General features: G+C 44.4%; 1 protein-coding gene across 8 annotated transcripts in view; it reads right to left on the bottom strand.

Moving 5' to 3' along the window:
* PHACTR1 (phosphatase and actin regulator 1) overlaps positions 1-18,036 on the bottom strand; it is a 520,404-nt gene that overhangs the window by 92,063 nt on the left and 410,305 nt on the right. For all 8 annotated transcript variants that reach the window (XM_084872731.1, XM_084872730.1, XM_084872734.1 and 5 more), the window contains one exon: positions 8,205-8,285. In XM_084872731.1, the coding sequence (XP_084728857.1) occupies positions 8,205-8,285 (81 nt within the window). The remainder of the gene's footprint in view (positions 1-8,204; positions 8,286-18,036) is intronic.

Below are 18,036 nucleotides of genomic sequence, written 5' to 3'. Positions count from 1 at the left end.
TAAGTCTTGGAGGGTTTTTCTTACTCCCAGACCTTTTTTTTTCTTTTTCTTTTCATTCCCAGATCATTCAGTGCTGGGTTTCCATGGGGTTTTCTATCAGGGCCAGTCATTTTCTCATTCTACATCTTCAAGAACTGTCAGTAATGTAGATGACTTCATGATGATTTACACAGGGCAATTCCAATCCTGTGTCTCCAACCCAGATCTGCCTCTTGAGCTCAGATCTGTGTATTCAGTGATCTGCCTAGCCATTTGGACATAAACCCCATGGGGCCAAACCATTACAATGTTTTGTGTCCTAAGCTTACTTCTCTTGGGTTCCCAGTTCAGAACGACCCTGTGCGCCGCAGCCAGAGTCCTGTGTATCAGCCACGCCTGAACCCAGCACGCGCCATCTAAGCAGTCACAGAGGCCTCCTGACTCTGTCTTCTATTCTCCAGTGTGTCCTTCCCACCCCCCACAGCCCTGCTACCCTCCTTCCTGCCGCCTACCATTACTCCAGCTGAATCCCACAACAGTCTGCTAACTCATCTGACTCATGTCTTGGTCTCCCTCCAAGACCTTCTCCCCATAGATAGAGTGATGAGGCTGCAAATATGATTATGAAGAACGCCCCCCCCCCCCCCCCAAAAAAAAAGCTCCCGCTGCTTTAAGGAAAAGGAATAAACACCTAATTATTTCCCTGCCTGCACCATCCACCCCACTCACCCTCACCTTCCAGATACGCTGGACACTCTTTCCCAGCCTGGTGCCTCCACATGTGCTGGTCCTGCCACATGTAATATCCCTGCTACCTGTCCCATCTTCTCTATGCTAACTCTTATCCTATTTCAGGATTCCTCTAAGATACCACTTCCTGCAGGATGCCTTCCCTAAGTTTCCTGGCATGGGTGGATGATGCCTTCTTCCCACAGAACTGCTGAGTGCCCAAGCCTGTTCTCAGGGCTGTGTGTTCCGCTCGCCGGGAGAGCCCGGCTGTCCCTCTGGTACTCCTGGCGCCCAGACTGGTGCCTGCAAGATAAGAGCTATTCAACACAAATGCAAGAGGTGAATCAATTTACTGGGGAATGCTTGCTCATTGCTCAAATAATAATTTCATTACTTTTTTTGGCTTGGTATAGTGATTTTCTAAAAGAACAGGGTTGCTTACAAGAATTTTGGTCACAAGTTGTCTTTATTCTCTTTATTGCTTAAACCGCTTTGCAGCTCCCAGACCAGGGACAATTTGTTGTACCAGGTGCTACGCAATGATTACATGTCACTGATGTTGAAAGTAAACCCTCTTCATTTTCTCACCATTACTCGAAATCACAGCTTTCAGAACATGCCATTTCTAGGTGAGACATCAACAACGGCTACACATGTGACAAAATAACTGCCTGGCAGAGGTTGTGAAAAGCATTTCCCATAAACTTCTAGGACTTTTAAAAATTGGCACATTTGGGAAACCAGATAAAGAATAGGATTTCAGAAGGCTCAAGCTGACTACATGGTCTGTTTCAATACAGAGAAATATTTAAAAAATTATTGACCTTCCAATGTAAATACCAGGCACTTTTTTCTTGACTGCCAAGAACTACACAAAAATGAAGCTTCTGCATAAAAGAGTTGTGCATTCCAGGGATCTCCTGCTGGTGTCTATAACTAAAATGAACACTTTCTAAAATGCTGCTCTAACTTGATTGAGGAGGGAAAGCATACCTCATTGCACTCCATTATTTGCTGTGAAATGTTAACTCTAATTCCTAGCACCCAGTGGAAACTGAAGTTGCTCTTGGTACACGTCAGCTCTGTGCTTCGTGCCCCTGATCCTCTCCCCCAGGTCTAGGTGTGACTGCAGCAGAAACCACAGGTGAGCTGCGTGGCCTCACTTGTATCATTGTGGCTGCCACACGCCCCCGAGTCTTGCTCCCAACTGGGGGGTGGACGTGTGTGATGTGCATGGCGGTGCCATCTCAGTCACGGTAGAGAGGTGGTCTCCTGTCTCTCTCCTTCCCCAACCAGTGGCATATATATTCATGTGCATTACACATACCCACACTATATGAAGTGAGTGATACTGTGATAGAATTGAGGTTTCATAGGAAACCTCGTGGTCAAAGTACAGTACAATTGTCTTTGTTATCCCTAATATTTTTTAATCACACCATTATGTTCATTGTAGAAATGATTTGCAATACCTACCTGCAATGTTTACTAAGATCTCTGACTACCAATAGGCCACATATTACAAAGATTTTCTAGGTTCCTGTAAGTTCCAAATGGAGGACATGCGGTCTTAGCGGGGTGTTCAGAGTCCACACACACTGGTTCTGCACCCTCAGGAGGGTCAAAACCTCCTGGGTTTCAGCTGCTTCATCTCCACGTTGGAAACACCACAGGAGCCAGGCCACATGACCTCCTCAGATCCTTGTTAAGTCCAAGAAATGCCATTACTCTTTTACTCATGGCCAAACAGCCCCCTGTTCTCAGGAGATTTTTCTTTGTATCACTGAAAAGCCACTATTTGGAAGTAGAGTATTTAGCATCCATGTACATAACTAAACAAATGATATAATAGTGTCTATCAAAATAATGGGAAATAAAGTTTCATGGACCATAAAACTGAATAAGCCAGGGGGATGCGAGTTCCTCGTGTTCTTGATGTTGCCACCTGGGCGAATAAAGCACGTCATGGAGCCTGCAGAGAGCCGCGGGTGTGCTGCACCTGTTGTTCTGTCAGTGGACATATACTGAGCATCAACCCAGGCACCGTCGTAGGCACTTGGACTATATCAGTGAACAAACCAGACAAAGATCCTGCCTGGCCTGGCGGAACTTTCATTTCAATAAGAAGGGACAGATGAGAAAATGATGAGCACGATAAACAACTTATAGAGTATGTGTGAAGATGATAAGAGAAAAAGAAAACAGTAGAGCAGAGACAGAGGTCTGAGGACTTAGGGAAGGAGGTGGCAACTTAAAATCTGGTGGTCCCAGGGTAAGCTTCACTGAGAGGGTCACATCTGAGCAAAGACTGAAAAAGAAGTGAACCCTGTGGATGGAGATCTGGGGAAGAGGATTCTGGGAAGAGGGCACGGCCAATGCCAACCTCTAGGGCTGGACAGCAGGGATGGAGAGATGCCACAGAGATGGTTACCAGGAGGTATGGCCAGAGAGTTGAAGCAAATTAGGGGTTGGAGGGCCAGGCGTAGAGGCTTCGTACTGTCCTGGGAACTTGGAGTTTCTCTTAAATGTGGAGCCACTGCAGGCTCTGAGCAGGGGTGATGTGCTCTGATTTACAAGAACTGAGAGAGGCAAATGCAATACAGGGGTTTTAATTTTAAAGAAACACTGAGTTAAAGAACTTAAGAGCTCATGAATTAGGTTAAAATTTGTTTTGAAGTAGCAGTAGAATCAATGCTACTGTTTCAGCTACTGATCTTTCATTTAGGTTTCTGTCCAAATATCACCTCCTCCAGAAGTCCTCCATAAGTGCATCTATACGGATAAAAGGGTAATATGCTAATTAGACTGGAAGACCTTCTAGGAGACCTTCTGGACATCCTTCTGGGCAAAGCCATGGTGGCGGGGCCGAGGCAGAGGTGGTTAGAGGTGATCAGGTCAGGAGGGGAGGGCAGTTAGGGGTTATCAGGCTGGTGGGGGGGGAAGTTGAGGGTGACCAGATTGGTAGGGGGGGGCAGTTGGGGCAAACAGGTCAGCGGGAGGGGGGGAAGGAGGTTGGGGAGGACAGTTGGGGTGAGCAGGCTGGCAGGGGAGGCAGTTGGGGTTGAGCAGGTTGGCAGGCAGAGTGGTTAGGGGTGATCAGGCAGGCAGGCAGGTGAGCAGTTAGGAGTCAGCGATCCTGGATTGCGAGAGGGATGTCGGACTGTGAGATTGGGCCTAGACCACCAGTCAGACATCTCCCAAGGGGTCCCAGATTGGAAAGGGTACAAGCCCAGCTGAGGGACACCCCTCCAGCATGCACAAATTTTATGCACTGGGTCACTAGTTTACCTAAAATCATCATTCTCCCTCTCAGTCTGTCTCTTTAGCCTGCTGCTTTATTTTCTTACAGTCCTTATCACTCCTTGACAATATATCATATACTTGTTTAATTATTCCCTGTAGTAGCATGTGAACTCTGTGAAGGTGAGGATTTCACTCTTTTGGTTATTACTATAGCTTGACACCAATTTGCTGAATGAAGCAATGAATGTCCCAAGGGCATAGGGGAATCCTTGAGTTTTAGTTCACAAACAAATAGGCCATGAGATTGGGGGATTAACAGTTAAAAATAAACTGTCCATCAAATTATAGATTATGTTCCAGCATTGATTTAACATTTTTATATTTAATGTTTGACCCTCACCCCACTGCTATATAAGTATTCTGAAAAATTTAGAAAATGGGAGAAAAACAATTTATAATTTTATTCTCCCATACACATCATGACTTAACATAATTAAAAATTTGTTTATTACGTAGTTTTCAAAGATGGTCATATTCTTAAATGGTAGTACATCCAAAGATAAAATGATTTTCTCTGGTTTTCAAATTTTAATCTAAAGTTATGGGATTTTATGCATAAACCAATTAAAAAATAGAAGCCACTGAGTAGCTTATGCCCCCCACTTCTGACATATTGAATTAAGTGAGGAATTCCTGTGCTACGGTAGCTGCTATAGACACTTGGGATAACACTCCCAAGAATCATATTTTTTAAAAAAATTCTTTTAAATATATTTTTATTTATTTCACAGAGGAAGGGAGAAAGAGAAAGAGATAGAAACATCAATGATGAGAGGGAATCATTGATTGGCTGTCTCCTGCAAGCGCCCTACTGGGGATCAAGCCCACAACCCGAGCATGTGCCCTTGACTGGAATTGAACCCAGGACCCTTTAGTCTGCAGGCCGATGCTTTATCCACTGAGCCAAACTGGCTAGGGCCCAAGAATTATATTTTGAAGCCAAACTCCAATGTGACTGTAGGTGAAGAAAGGGCCTGTACGGAGGTAATTAGGGTTAAATGAAGTTCTAAGGGTGAGTCCAAATCCAAGAGTGCGGTGTTTTGTTATGGCAGCTGAGCAGATTAATACATGTATTATCTCATGTAATCCTCATTTCAAAATATATCCACACTTTCAGATAAAGAAATAGAAGCACAGAGAAGTTAAGCAACTTGACTAGTTTCACAGCTTGTCAGTAGTGAAATTGGAATAGAATCCAAGCAATTTGATTCCAGGGCCCATGTTCATAACTGCTTATATAATGTCACATAAGGTAGCGTGATTAATATCCATAGTGACACAAAACAGATGATTTTATTAGAAAAACCTTTAGCCAATAGCAAAAAGCTATAGCAACAAACTTCTATATGTACTATGCACAACGGACTTCTAATTTTATTCCCTTCCACCTTCTCTTCTCCCCATTACCCACACAGTAATATTTTATCTAGCTCAAGCATTGAGGCTCAGGAGTCTGGCAGTAAGCTGGTGAGGTCCACATTCCCCTGGAGTTTGCATGCTACTGAGGACAACCAGGCAGAAAGAGCAGACACACAAATAAAACAGGAAGTGGGGGCCAGCCTGTTCCTTTCCTTCCCATTCAGTTCTTGCATGTACACTATAACGCAACCATGAGCAGGGCCCCCGTACCCAGGCCTTATGTTCCTCTCTCCATAGAGTGAGGCTTTTGTTCCAACAGTCTGACTTCTTTGATTACTAAGTCAGGATGTTACTATGACAATGATTACCTTGGCCTAGATGTTACACATGATGAAAACAATAAATGCTAGAGTAAAACGTATTATCTACTTTAGAATATTCCTGGCGTTTTACAGTAATAAATACAAGGGTTGCAGGAAGAACAAAGGAAGGGGAAGAGATCATTTAACTGAATCTGAATGGGCTTTAGTTGTGTCAGCAACTTATTTGCACACATGGATGCTTATTATGTAATACTAAAGGCCCAGTGCACCTGTGGGGTCCCTCAGCCTGGCCTGCGGGGATCAGGCTGAAACCAGCTCCCCGACATTCCCTGAGGGGTCTTGGATTGTGAGACCCCTCCTGTAGGCCCAGCTCTCAGGACCTGGATGCCCACCAGCTCCCTCCTCCCTCCTCTCTGGGTCTGGGGTGCAGGTGAACCAGATTTGAGGCCAACAGGGCCCTAGCAGCAACCTAACCCACAGCTGATTCGTGAGGAATTTGGCTCCCTCCTCTAATGGCGGGAACATCTGCCCCCTGGTGGTCATTGAATGTTATAGCTACTGGGTGAACGGTTGAATGGTTGGATGGTCGCTTTGGCTTTTATATGTATAAAATGAGGCCCAGTGCACAAAATTTGTACAGTGTGGGTGTCACTCACCCCAGCCTGCACCCTCTCACAGTCCAGGACCGCTTGGTGGATGTCTGCCTGCCAGCTTAGGCCGATTCCCAATTGGGTCTAAGCCTGCAGTCAGACATCCCTCTTGCAGTCCAGGACTCTCACAGTTTGGGGCTCTTGCAGTACGGGACGCCTCGCTTCTTATCACCCGCCTGCAGTGGAGGTGGGAGAGGCTCCTGCTGCTGCGGCTGTGCTCTCCAGCCATAAGCCCAGTTTCTGGCTGAGTAGTGCTCCCTGTGTGGTAGCACACAGACTACCAGGGCGCAGCTCCTGCATTGAGTGTCTGCCCCCTGGTGGTCAGTGCACATCATAGCAACCATTTAACCATAGCTGGTCATTTAGCCATTTGGTCAATTTGCATATTAGGGTTTTATTATATAGGATCATACCAGTAGTTAGGCACCTTCCATCTCTCCTAGGGAGTGAATATGAAGAAAGGAGTTTGGAATGAAGCATGAAGACTTAAGGTTGGTATGAGAAAGGCTTTGGGGTTTTGTACAGAAAGCAAGACATCAGAGAAAAGTGACAAAATTATGGATTCTCTTTCCCTGGAAAGCTTACTCAATCAGAGAAGCTGTGCTTGGGTGTGGCCTTCCTCAGAAGCAGGATAGACTGGCTCACCATAGGGATTCCTTGGCCCCAGGAGGCTCTGAGGGTTATAGAAAATCATTTGAAACAGTACAACTTCACATCCTGCCTCCAGACCCCTGCCACTCAGCAGGGCGAGAGTGGTGCCTCTTCCTGCAGCTTGTCCCATTTCTCAGCAGCACGTTGTGCCAAGAGAAAATACTCGAGCAGCACCACCGGGAAGCCCCATAACAGGAACAGGTGAGTGAAATGCATCAGGGGAATAGGGACCGACTCACTGAAAAGAGATGGAGCCAGAGAGAGGCTCCGCAGGTGGAAACACACCCACCTCTTTGAACAGGAACACAAGCGAGGCCTGCAGGAGACCTACAACAGCAGGCAGATGGCTGCGCTGTCAGAACTACAGGATCACCCTTGTTATCAAGATGGATCTTTAGAGCAGACCATTACTGTGCTGGAATAATCCGCCCCGCAAACAACACCAGCCCCGAGCAAGAAGATGTGAAACAGACAATTACAAGATTGGAATCAGCAGTCTGTCATTTCACTTAAAGCGTTAAGTGATGTGTGGCCCTGGGAGAGAAGAGAGAGTGCAACTCAAAATGGCAAAACTCTTAGGAAAAAAGGAGTGAAGAATACTTACTACACTGTGTGAACCATTCCACACATTTGATTCAAAGGCAGTAATCCAATAAGCCAAAGAAACGCAGTATTCATTGGTAAACACGTGAGGACACATTCACAGAACATCGGAATCGCTGTAACTATTGGCTTTTGAAATATCACATAGGTACAACTATACTTTATAATTTTACTCACTTTGATTTCCCCTGTTGTGGGAAAGTGGACTGTCCATAAAAATCTGTAAGGGAAATTCTAGATGCTGTGGATTTCTGACACTCGTCTTGGGAACCCCAGGGTCTGAGAGCTTAAGCAATTAAATTCACGCCAGCTGTGTGTATTGGAACACCAGCAGGCTCACAAGCCGTACCCGCATCACTCCTGGAGCCATGTCGTTTTTCTTAGCATCCTGTGGTTTGATGCCAATGCTGAGAACAAGGGAGCTGTGTCCCCACCCCCCATATAATGCTGACAGCTTTATCACCGCCTGCTACCTTCTCTTTTCTCTCCAAGACTGTCTGGAGTTTTACTGGTTCCAACCCTGATAAAGTGATGCAGAAAACTGTATCCAACTCTGAGAAACATGCACCCAGGTTCCAGGCCGCAGAGGGTGGACCAGTCCCCTTACCTTTGTCATAAATTTCCTTCAGGACTCCTCGTTTAATCAGCTCCTCTCTGCTTTGCCTCATTGATATTTTCCTTTCCAGGGCTGCAACAAAACACAAACAGAGAAGCAGTTGTGAATAGGCAACAAAAATGGTTTTCAGAGGAATCATACTTCAATATATTGAAATGTAATGTATGGGAAAGCTTCTGTAAATTCTTCTTTACTAATAAAAAGGTAATGATCTCAGCTGACATTATAATGATACTATGATCAGCATTGTAATCAGACATTTCATTTCATTTTTAAAACAATCTTCAAATTACCTGTGAGGTAGGCATGTCTATTTCATTTTATTTAAATTCTGATGTGTTGTTGAGGAAACTGTTGCAGAGAGAAGCTCAACAACCTGTCAGTCACCAGGTCACTGAGAAGAGGAACCAGGATTCAAAACAGAAGCACTACCTCTGATCTCAGTTTAACCTCTGCCTCTAGGCGCGTTTCCTAAGTGTGGTATTTTTTTCATAGCTGGGATTTCTTTCTTAAAGATCTAGCTCATGTAGACCAGGCCTCACTGAGGACTTTTTTGCTCCCTAGCTATTACAAAAATAGTACGAAATTATCTCCTAGTGAGCTCTTTGGATGGAGAGATAGGGGCAGCAGGGCCCCTCCAGGGGACAGCCCACCACTGCTGTCCTCTCTACCCTCCATGTTGGAGCCCCTGAGTGAGGAATGAGCTGTTCAATCACCATATGCACACCCCCCCTCACTGGGACCCACCACTCATCTGAGCCAAAAGCTCCAGCAGGTGGGAGCTGGAGGGGGGCGGTAAGGGAGGTTTCCTCTCCAATCAGTGGGCATAATGGAGGGCAATTCAAGTGGAAAGAGAGCACAGAAGTAGAGCCATGAGGGGCAGCACGAAAGGCAGGCCTGGGGCCCAAGGTGGGCGGGGCAGTGAGCAGCCCGTAAGAAAGTTATTGCAGCAGCTGACGCTGCGGTTTCTGGGTGAATACCCAGTGCATGGAAGACAGGTGATTTGGGTTGCTTTTGTCAGTTTGAGAATATCCACATCATTTCAATACACAGTTATTCAGGGGGGAAAAGCCAGTTATAAAACAAGGGAACTATTTTATTTAGACAAATTCAGATATAGAATAGTTTCTCTCTCTCTCTCTCTCTCTCTCTCTCTCTCTCTCTCTCTCTCTCTCTCTCTCTCTCTCCTTCCCTCTTACACACACACACACACACACACACACCCCTAGTATAATTTAATGCAAATAACACCAATAAAAACAGGGGAAGATACACTGTCTCAGCAAGGGAACAGTGACTGCGATTCTACCTCAGGTACACACTGGCTGTGACCTTAGGCCACTCTGCGGGTCTGGGATGCACTCAGCCCCAGCTACTCTGATGTGAAAGCCTCTGTATTGTAACAGAAAGCTCTCTGGGCTATTCTCAGCCATATCAAAACTGAAAATCACTGAGGATATATTTTGGGATTTACTATTTTAAAAAAGTTATATTCTAACTCTTTCTATTAACTTACAATAAATCAAGGGTACAAAACAGAAAAAAAAAAAAAAAAGCCAGGTTAGGCTACACTCGTATACAATTTACTAAGAACATAATCATAAAACAGATACATATAGATATATACCCACAGAGGTGAGGGCAGGAGGGTTGTACGGGAGGACAAGCATCAGTGGTGGGGTGTAAGGACCCTGGAACAATGTTGATTTGGGGATGATGGAGGAGTTTTACGACACATACCCAATGGCATGTCCGGAGAGCAGAAAGATGTTTATGCAGAAGAGAAAACCAGAGGAGGGAAAGAGAACTGCATCCACCTAGGTTAGAAAGTCCTGCCTGCTCTAAGAAGACATGCTGTGGCACAGTGGGAAAAGAGCAAGGGAAGATGGGAGTGGGGGGTGGGGGGTGGAGCAGGTGTTAAGCAAGAAGTTCATTACCAGGCCTTGTGGGTGTGTGACACAAAGACATGCTTTGCCACCCTGTTCTGAACCACATATATGGAACAGATTTCTCTTAAACAGAATGAGGTTTCCAGGGGGCTTTTTAAAACCACAGAATGAAGTGGATGGACTAGACCCACAGTGCTAAGCAGAGTACCTGCAGCAAGAGGGGCAGGCCCTGGGCATGGAGTTCCGAGGCTGCAAGCATCCGTAGAACAGAGACGGCCTCGGGCCACACACTGGGCTGTCAGGACCTCAGCTGCCTCACCGCACTCACTCAGCAACAGGACCTGCTGCCGGTGAGGAAAGCCACTCTGCTAGGACCGGAGGTGATGGTGACCAAAGGGACAGTCCCTACACTCACAGAATTTACAGTCATCAAATGATGTTACTTAATATGTGATTACAAGCTGAGAAAAGGCCCCTTTAAAAAAAAGGGACATGGTTCCACCAGAATTTATGATAAATAAGCTGGAGCATAAGAAACAGTTTTTCTGAGGAAGAGACCTCTGAGCTGAGTTTGGAAGAGGAAGATACACTGTCTCAGCAAATGACCATCAGGCATGGGCTTTGGGGAAGCACGCCAGACCTAGCAGGCTGATCAATGGTTCTTGATGGAGAAATCATGGTGCCAAGGACAAAAGGAGAGCAAGTGATGTAACTGCAGCCACCGGCACCAGATGGAGATCGTTTAAGAGGAGCAGAGGGGCTGAGGCATGCAGGGCCTCATGGACAATGTTATTCGAAGAGCAGTGGGAATAAATGATAATAGCTGAGTATCTGAAAGATCATATCTGCTTTAGTGAGGAAAATGGGTTGGAAGTAGCCAGGTGGTAGGTGATTAGGTCCACTAGGCAGGAGATGGTGGCAGCTTAGGCTAAGATGCTGGTGATGGAGATGGAGCCAAAGGATGCATTTAGGACATCTGAAGGTGGCATTGTTGTCATGACTTAAAGTGAAGGATTAGATGTGGGATGTGAAGGAAAGAGAGAGGGGTCAAGGACAACTCCTTTGGTTCCTGACTTGCATAGCTGAATGGATGGTGGTGTCCATTACTAAGGTAGGAGACCCAGGGTGAGAATCAGGATTGAAGGGATGATGGAAAGCTCAGTGTTAGCCATACCTAAGAGGAGGCATCAAGACAAACATGTCTTCATAAGATAAGGATGGGAGTTAAATGAGACTCTGCCGTGTGGTACTGACTTTCCTAATCTCTCTCATGTACCAGTGCTCCTCACCTTTTTAATGGAAAGACTCCTAATGGCAAAGGAGTGATGCACCAGGGGCACCAGGGATATGACTGAAGCTGCCTGTCGCAAGCATGCCATTTCTTTAACGCATTGAGTTTTCCCTTAAGAACTAAGGTAGACCTCACATAATGTATCTGCTCTTATGTAAACAAGAAAATATTCCCCACCCACTACCACAAATTTCTGTTTGATTGACATTCTTGGAAGAGATGGCTTATTTATTCTTTGACTTTGTACATTTACTAGTTCAGAACCCTTTGAGAAGGGTGGAATGTCACGTAATTTAATGCATTCTACAATACTTACCACAATCCTGTGAAGTATTATCTCTCCATTTTACAGATGAAGTACCTGAGGCTCAGAAAAATCAACTTTCTCAGAGCCACACAGCAGTAAGTGTGTGGCTCTAAGAAAGTTAATACCTATTTCCTCCAGCTCCCCACAATACCACATTGTTATGAAGATGGCTATAATGAAGAGGCCCCAGAGCACCCAATTAGGGGCTATGGGTAGGGGACCAGCTGGAATGGGGGAGGGGTTGTGGGAGGTTGGCCTGATGGCTCCCCTGACCAGTGCCTCAGGGGAAGGGCCATGGGAGATGGGCTGTGGTTGCCCACTGACCACCAGGGGGCAGCTACTGCATTGAGCACCTGCCCCCTGTGGTCAGTGTGCATCATAGTGACTGGTCAACCAGTTGTCCTGGCCATTTGGTCATAACTTAGGCTTTTATATCCTATCTAATAAAAGGGTAATATGCTGGGGGTCAAAGATGACCTCCACAAAATGGCTGGCAGGGGAGGGCAGTTGGGGCAATCAGGCCTGCAGGAGAGGGTAGTTGGAAACAACCAGGCTGGCAGGGGAGGGCAGTTAGGGGTGAACAGGCCTGAAAGGGAGGGAAGTTTGGGGGGACCTGCAGGGGAGGGCAGTTGGGGGCAATCGGGACAGCAGGGGAGCAGTTAGGTGTCGATCAGGCTGGTAGGGGAGTGGTTAGGGGGTAATAAGGCTGGCAGGCAGAAGCTGTTTGAGGCAATCAGGCAGGAAGGCAGGCGAGCGATTGGGAGCCAACAGTCCTTGACTGTGAGAGGGATGTCTGACTGCCTATTTAGGCCCAATCTCACTGGGATCCCAGATTGGAGAGGGAATAGGCTAGGCTGAGGGACATATACCCCTCGTCCCCTGGTGAATGAATCAGGCCTAAACTGGTAGTCAGACATTCCTCTCACAATCCTGGACTGCTGGCTCCTAATTGCTCATCTGCCTGCCTGCCTGGTCACCAGGTTATAGGAAGCAAGGGAACCAGGGAAGTCCATCTGTCTAACTCAGCTGGGGCATGGAGGGGCCAAGCTCTTCTGTCAAGAGTTTTCCAGGAGGAGAAACCAAGATGGCGGCATAGGTAACCGCCTAACTGCAGCCACACACAACAATTTCAAAAAATACAACTAAAATATAAAGTGGACATTATCCAGAACTACAGGAAAGTTGTCTGACTGGAAATTCTACAAGAAGGAAAGAGAAAACCAGAAGGAAAATCAGAGGAGCTGTAAAAGCCTAAGGTACGGAGACATGTTGTGTGCGCGGAGAGGACGGAGCTGGAGAGGAGGGGTGGCTGAGTGCCTGGCTGGCGTTCCCTAGCAGGAAGGAGATAAAAGCTTTGGACTGTGTTGAACCCCAGTTCCGACAGCACTGAACCCCAGTTCTGAACAAGACCCTGGGGACCCAGACACATACAGAGGGAATCTGGGCTGTAAGGCGGAAGCTCAGGGGAGCTGCGAAAGGCAGAGCCCTGAAGTTGCGCACATTGTGTGCAGAGGACTGACTGTTGCCTGTGCTGCTAGGTTGCCCTAGTGGGAAGGAGACAAAAGCTCCAGATTGTGCTGAGCCCCAGTTCTGACAGCACTGAACCCCAGTTCTGGGCGAGACCCTCAGGCCCTAGGCTCATACAGAGGGAATCTGGGCTGTAAGGCGGAAGCTCAGGAAGCGGTGAAATGCAGAGCCCCCAAATTGCGTACATTTCGCACAGAGGACAGACTGTTGATTGAGCCGCTGGATTGCCCTAGCGGGAAGGAGACATAAGCTCCGGATTGCTCTTAACCCCACTTCCAATTGCACAGAACTCCAGTTGTGGGCTCGTTGGGGGAGAGACTAGACTGTCTGGTAGCAGGCGAAACTCTAGGGCACCTTTCTCTCAGAGGTGCTTGCAGCGAGTACCAAAGGACACTGAGGAACACTGAGACTCAGGACCTCATAGGGCGGGGCTAACCAGAAGCCAAGACTGTAGGCTCCACCCTGAAACTCCACCCCATCCAAGCTGAGCACAGAGGCTCTTGCAGTTTTCCAAGTCTAGTCTGATAAGGCTATCTCCTGGCTGATCCTCCCACCCTACCAACTCAGGGAAGCAGTGAAAATGCCGAGACAAGGAAACAGATCACAAACGAAAGAAATGGAGGACAAAAAGGAACTGGATATAGAGTTCAAAACCATACTTATAAGGTTGTTCAAGAATCTCCTAGAAAAGGCCAATAAAATAAACAAGACCTATGAAGATATGAAAAGGGATCAACTAGAAATGATAAACGATCAACTAGAAATAATAAGGGATCAACAAGAAATAAAGAATACATTCTCTGAAAAAAAAATATTATACAGAGTCCTAAAAACAGAATGGAAGATTGCAAGAATCAAGTCAAAGACTTGGAACACAAAGAGCCAGAAGACACTTCTCTGCAGAAGCAAAAAGACAAGAGAATCCAGAAAGTTGAAGATAATGTAAGAAACCTCTGGGACAACTTCAAGTGAACCAACATCAGAATTATGGGCATCCCAGAAGATGACAGAGAGCAAGATACCGAAAACATATTGAAAGAAATAGTGACAGAAAACTTCCCCCACCTGGTGAAAGAAATAGACGTACAAGTCCAGGAAGCACACAGAACCCCAAACAAAAGGAATCCAAAGAGGACCACACCAAGACACATCATAATTAAAATTCCAAGAGCAAAAGACAAAGAGAGAATATTAAAAGCAGCAAGAGCAAAGCAGGTAGTTACCTATAAAGGAGCACCCATATGATTGTCAGCTGATTTCTCAACAGAAACCATGCAGGCCAGACAGGAATGGCAAGAAATATTCAAGGTGATGAATAACAAGAACTTACAGCCAAAAATACTCTACCCAGCAAAGCTATCACTCAGAATTGAAGGCCAGATAAAGAGCTTCACAAATAAAAAAAAGCTAAAGGAGTTCATCACCGCCAAACCAGAATTATATGAATTTCTGAAGGGGGTTCTTTAGGAAGAGGAAGAAAATAAAGATAAAAATTATGAACAACAAATATGTAACTTTCAACAAGTGAATCTAAAAACCAAGGGAATTAAAAAATCTGATGAACAATATTAACTGTTGAATATAATAGAATCAGAGGTATGGAAAGGGAGTGGACTGACAATTCTCAGGGAAAAGAGGAGAGGGGGGTGCGGGAAGAGACTGAACATAAACTGTGTATCTATGGATGAGGACAGTGGGGGGTGGGGAAAGGAGAGGGGGGTGCGGGAAGAGACTGAACATAAACTGTGTATCTATGGATGAGGACAGTGGGGGGTGGGGTAGGGTGGGAACCTGGTGGAGGGGAAAAAATGAGGAACTTTTGTAATAATATGAACAATAAAGATTTATTAAAAAAAAGAATAAAAAAATAATACTTAAAAAATAAAAGAATTTTCTAGGAAAGGTCTGTATCAAACACAACAGAAAACCCAAATTCTTGCAATATCACTGAGCAAGGCATGACTGACCTGAAGGTGCTAATGAAACAAAGTGACCAGAGACCTTTATCTACTGTCCTCCTGATGGGAACTTCAGCTGGTAGGAGATCTGCATTCCAGTGAGCCTCCTGATGGGCTGCCCCCACGAATTCTCCAGATAAATAAAGACTAGATTTGTTTATCCTTGAGCAGCTCAGTACCACATACTATCTGCCCCAAATAGCAATTTGGGTTGGACATAATTGATATTAGGTATTTCCTTCTGATAGTAATTCAGACAGTGTAATTCCTCTGGAGTCACTGAGCATGGGAGTGGGACTGGGTCATTAGCCAGGAGGGGCGATCTGTTCTCAGTACTGTGGGAGATGTGCCCACAGCTAGGTCCCACAGGAGCTTTGGCCACTGACTAAGTGATGGGAAGAAGGGAGGATCACAGATTCATTTTAAGTTGTAAGTTGTGCTGTTAAAAGTACATTCTCTATGGATTTGTAAATGGATCTTGGTTAAAACTGTAAAAGCATTTTGGGGTCAGCTGGAAAAATAAGAATTTGGACTGGGTATAAGAAAATAATAGGAAATTATTATCAGTTTTGCTACATATTGTAATAGTCTTGTAGTTATAGAGGACTTTTTTTTTTTTAAGAGATGCATAATTAGAAAATTCAGTAATTTATTTTAAAACATTTCAGAAGAAAAAAAGAATTATGGCCAAATCAAGTAACTGTTAGGTGATGGTCATATAACTATATAATTATAGAATATGATCATTATACAGTTCTTTCAACTTCATTTATGTTTGAAAATTTTCAAAATAAAAAGTAAATAAATGAATCTTACAAGTAATATTGAGTGAACAGAATAACACAAAAGAACACATATACTGACTCTACCTATGTAAAGTTTAAGAATTGGCAAAACTAAATATGTGGTTTATAGATACATATCTCTAAACTTTAAAACTGCAAAGAAAAGAAAGGATAAGGTCACACTAAAAATCAGGTTAGCGCTACCTTTGGTGGGAAGGAACTGCAATTAGAAAGGCACATTAAGCAGTGCTGTCCATATTTTCTTTTTTGATTTGGGCAGTGGTCACCTAGTGTTACTACATAACCATTTGTTAAACTGTATGTTGATGCTAGATGCATTTTCTCAATGCGTTCTGTTTTCCAAAATAAAAACATTAAGAAGACATTCTTATTAACCCTGCTTCTCTTTGTACTGCAATAGTCTCTAAAGGAGAATAAAAAACTCAGCCATCATATAATGAAAATATGCAGTTGGCCAACAGACTAACTCCTGTTAATGAAAGAATGGGTGATTATAAGGCAGTAGAAGCCACAAGTCTTTTCCTGGTCTTTTGTCCAAATAGGTCAGACCAGAGTGTAGAGGTCTGCTCCTAACACTTGCAAGTCTCTAGATAACAAGACTGAGATCTGGAGGTTTTTTTTTTTTTGTGTGTGTGTGAAGGTGATTGAGGGACGGGTGGTGAATGTTGGCAGCAAGTTTTAGAGGTGAGTAATTTTGCAGAAGTAATGATTCTGAATTTTGAAAAAGGATGACTGTTCTTGGAGCCAATTATTGAAGTGATAAGCAAGAAGCAACTTATGGGAAGTAGTTTTGCAAGGATCAGATTTCCCACTTTTGGGAGTGCTCTAAGGAAAGTTACAAGTTGCAAATTCCATTTTCTTTATCTCCCACCCCAATCTGCACAGGAAACTTCAAATCAAATTCTAATAGCATTTAGGTATTACTTTTCTCTACTGAGATCTATGCCACAAAAGAAATAACTCCTTCATTTACTGCCACCCACTTCTTATGGGAATGTAGTATAACATGATTTAATAAAACCAAGATCTGAAAAGCAGTCTACGTTAAGCCCTGATTATAGCCTTCACTTTGTCTTTTCACCGATATATCACCTCATATGAAAGGCTTTTCCGTTAAATGTGAAACAGATGGCCCTACAGTGACATAGAGTACAATGTGGTCTAAGTGTTTATGTGGGAAATAAAGGTTTAACGCTTTGGGGCTTGCTTCTATTACCTGTAAGAGTGTGTCATAATAGCTAATTATTTTATGATTGTGCACTGAGCCACAATCACATTTCCATCCTGTTCTCGGCTGCCTAACACACCCCCTAGTAATAAAGAGAAAAGTCATTGATTTAGGGCTAGTTAAGTGAGTTTCTCCTTCCAGATGTGGGAAGCATAATGCTGCACTGTATTTCATTCCAGACACCTAATTATTATTGATTGCTCTATGAGAAAAGTGTACTGCCTAAAGCAACAAAGAATGGGAATCTGAAATCCTGCCCAGAACAGCTTAATACCCCAGCTACCACCTGTTACCCAAAAGATAATAGGGCTCTTGATCAAAGTGTTTTTGAGGTGCCAAGTTAATAGAAATGGCTTGCTGCTTCACTGCTTGTTTTTCTACTCATGGTCAGATCAACTCACTGCAATGAAATCTTTAGAAGGCAGTGCTAAGGTATTTATGCTTTAAAATCTTACTCTCTGACCTTGTATAAGACAGAGAAAGACAGTAGCATAGACCAAGGGTTTTATTAATCAGAACTAAAATCAGTTAGTATTTTGAAGAAAAGTGTTAAAAAATCACAACTATGTGGAATTATGTCCACTAAGACAAATAAGTTGTCTGAAAGGGACATTCCTAGTGAAGATTTGATAGCAACCTTCTGTTGCCATGGTAACACAAACTATGTGTTAGGAGCTACTCAAGGTATTTTCCATATAGTATTTTATGTTAAATCTCAAAACAACTCTACAAGTCGGTACTATTCTGTCCATCTTGCAGATAAAGAGGATGTCAAGTAGCTTTCCCAAGGTGCACAGTTGGAATAGAATTCAGGCTG

This window comes from Pipistrellus hanaki (genome assembly GCF_964339955.1).
Source record: "Pipistrellus hanaki genome assembly, chromosome: 2".
In the NCBI taxonomy this organism is placed as follows: domain Eukaryota; kingdom Metazoa; phylum Chordata; class Mammalia; order Chiroptera; family Vespertilionidae; genus Pipistrellus; species Pipistrellus hanaki.
The sequence above is the reverse complement of the archived record's forward strand: the minus strand, read 5'-3'. Positions and strand labels throughout refer to the sequence as shown.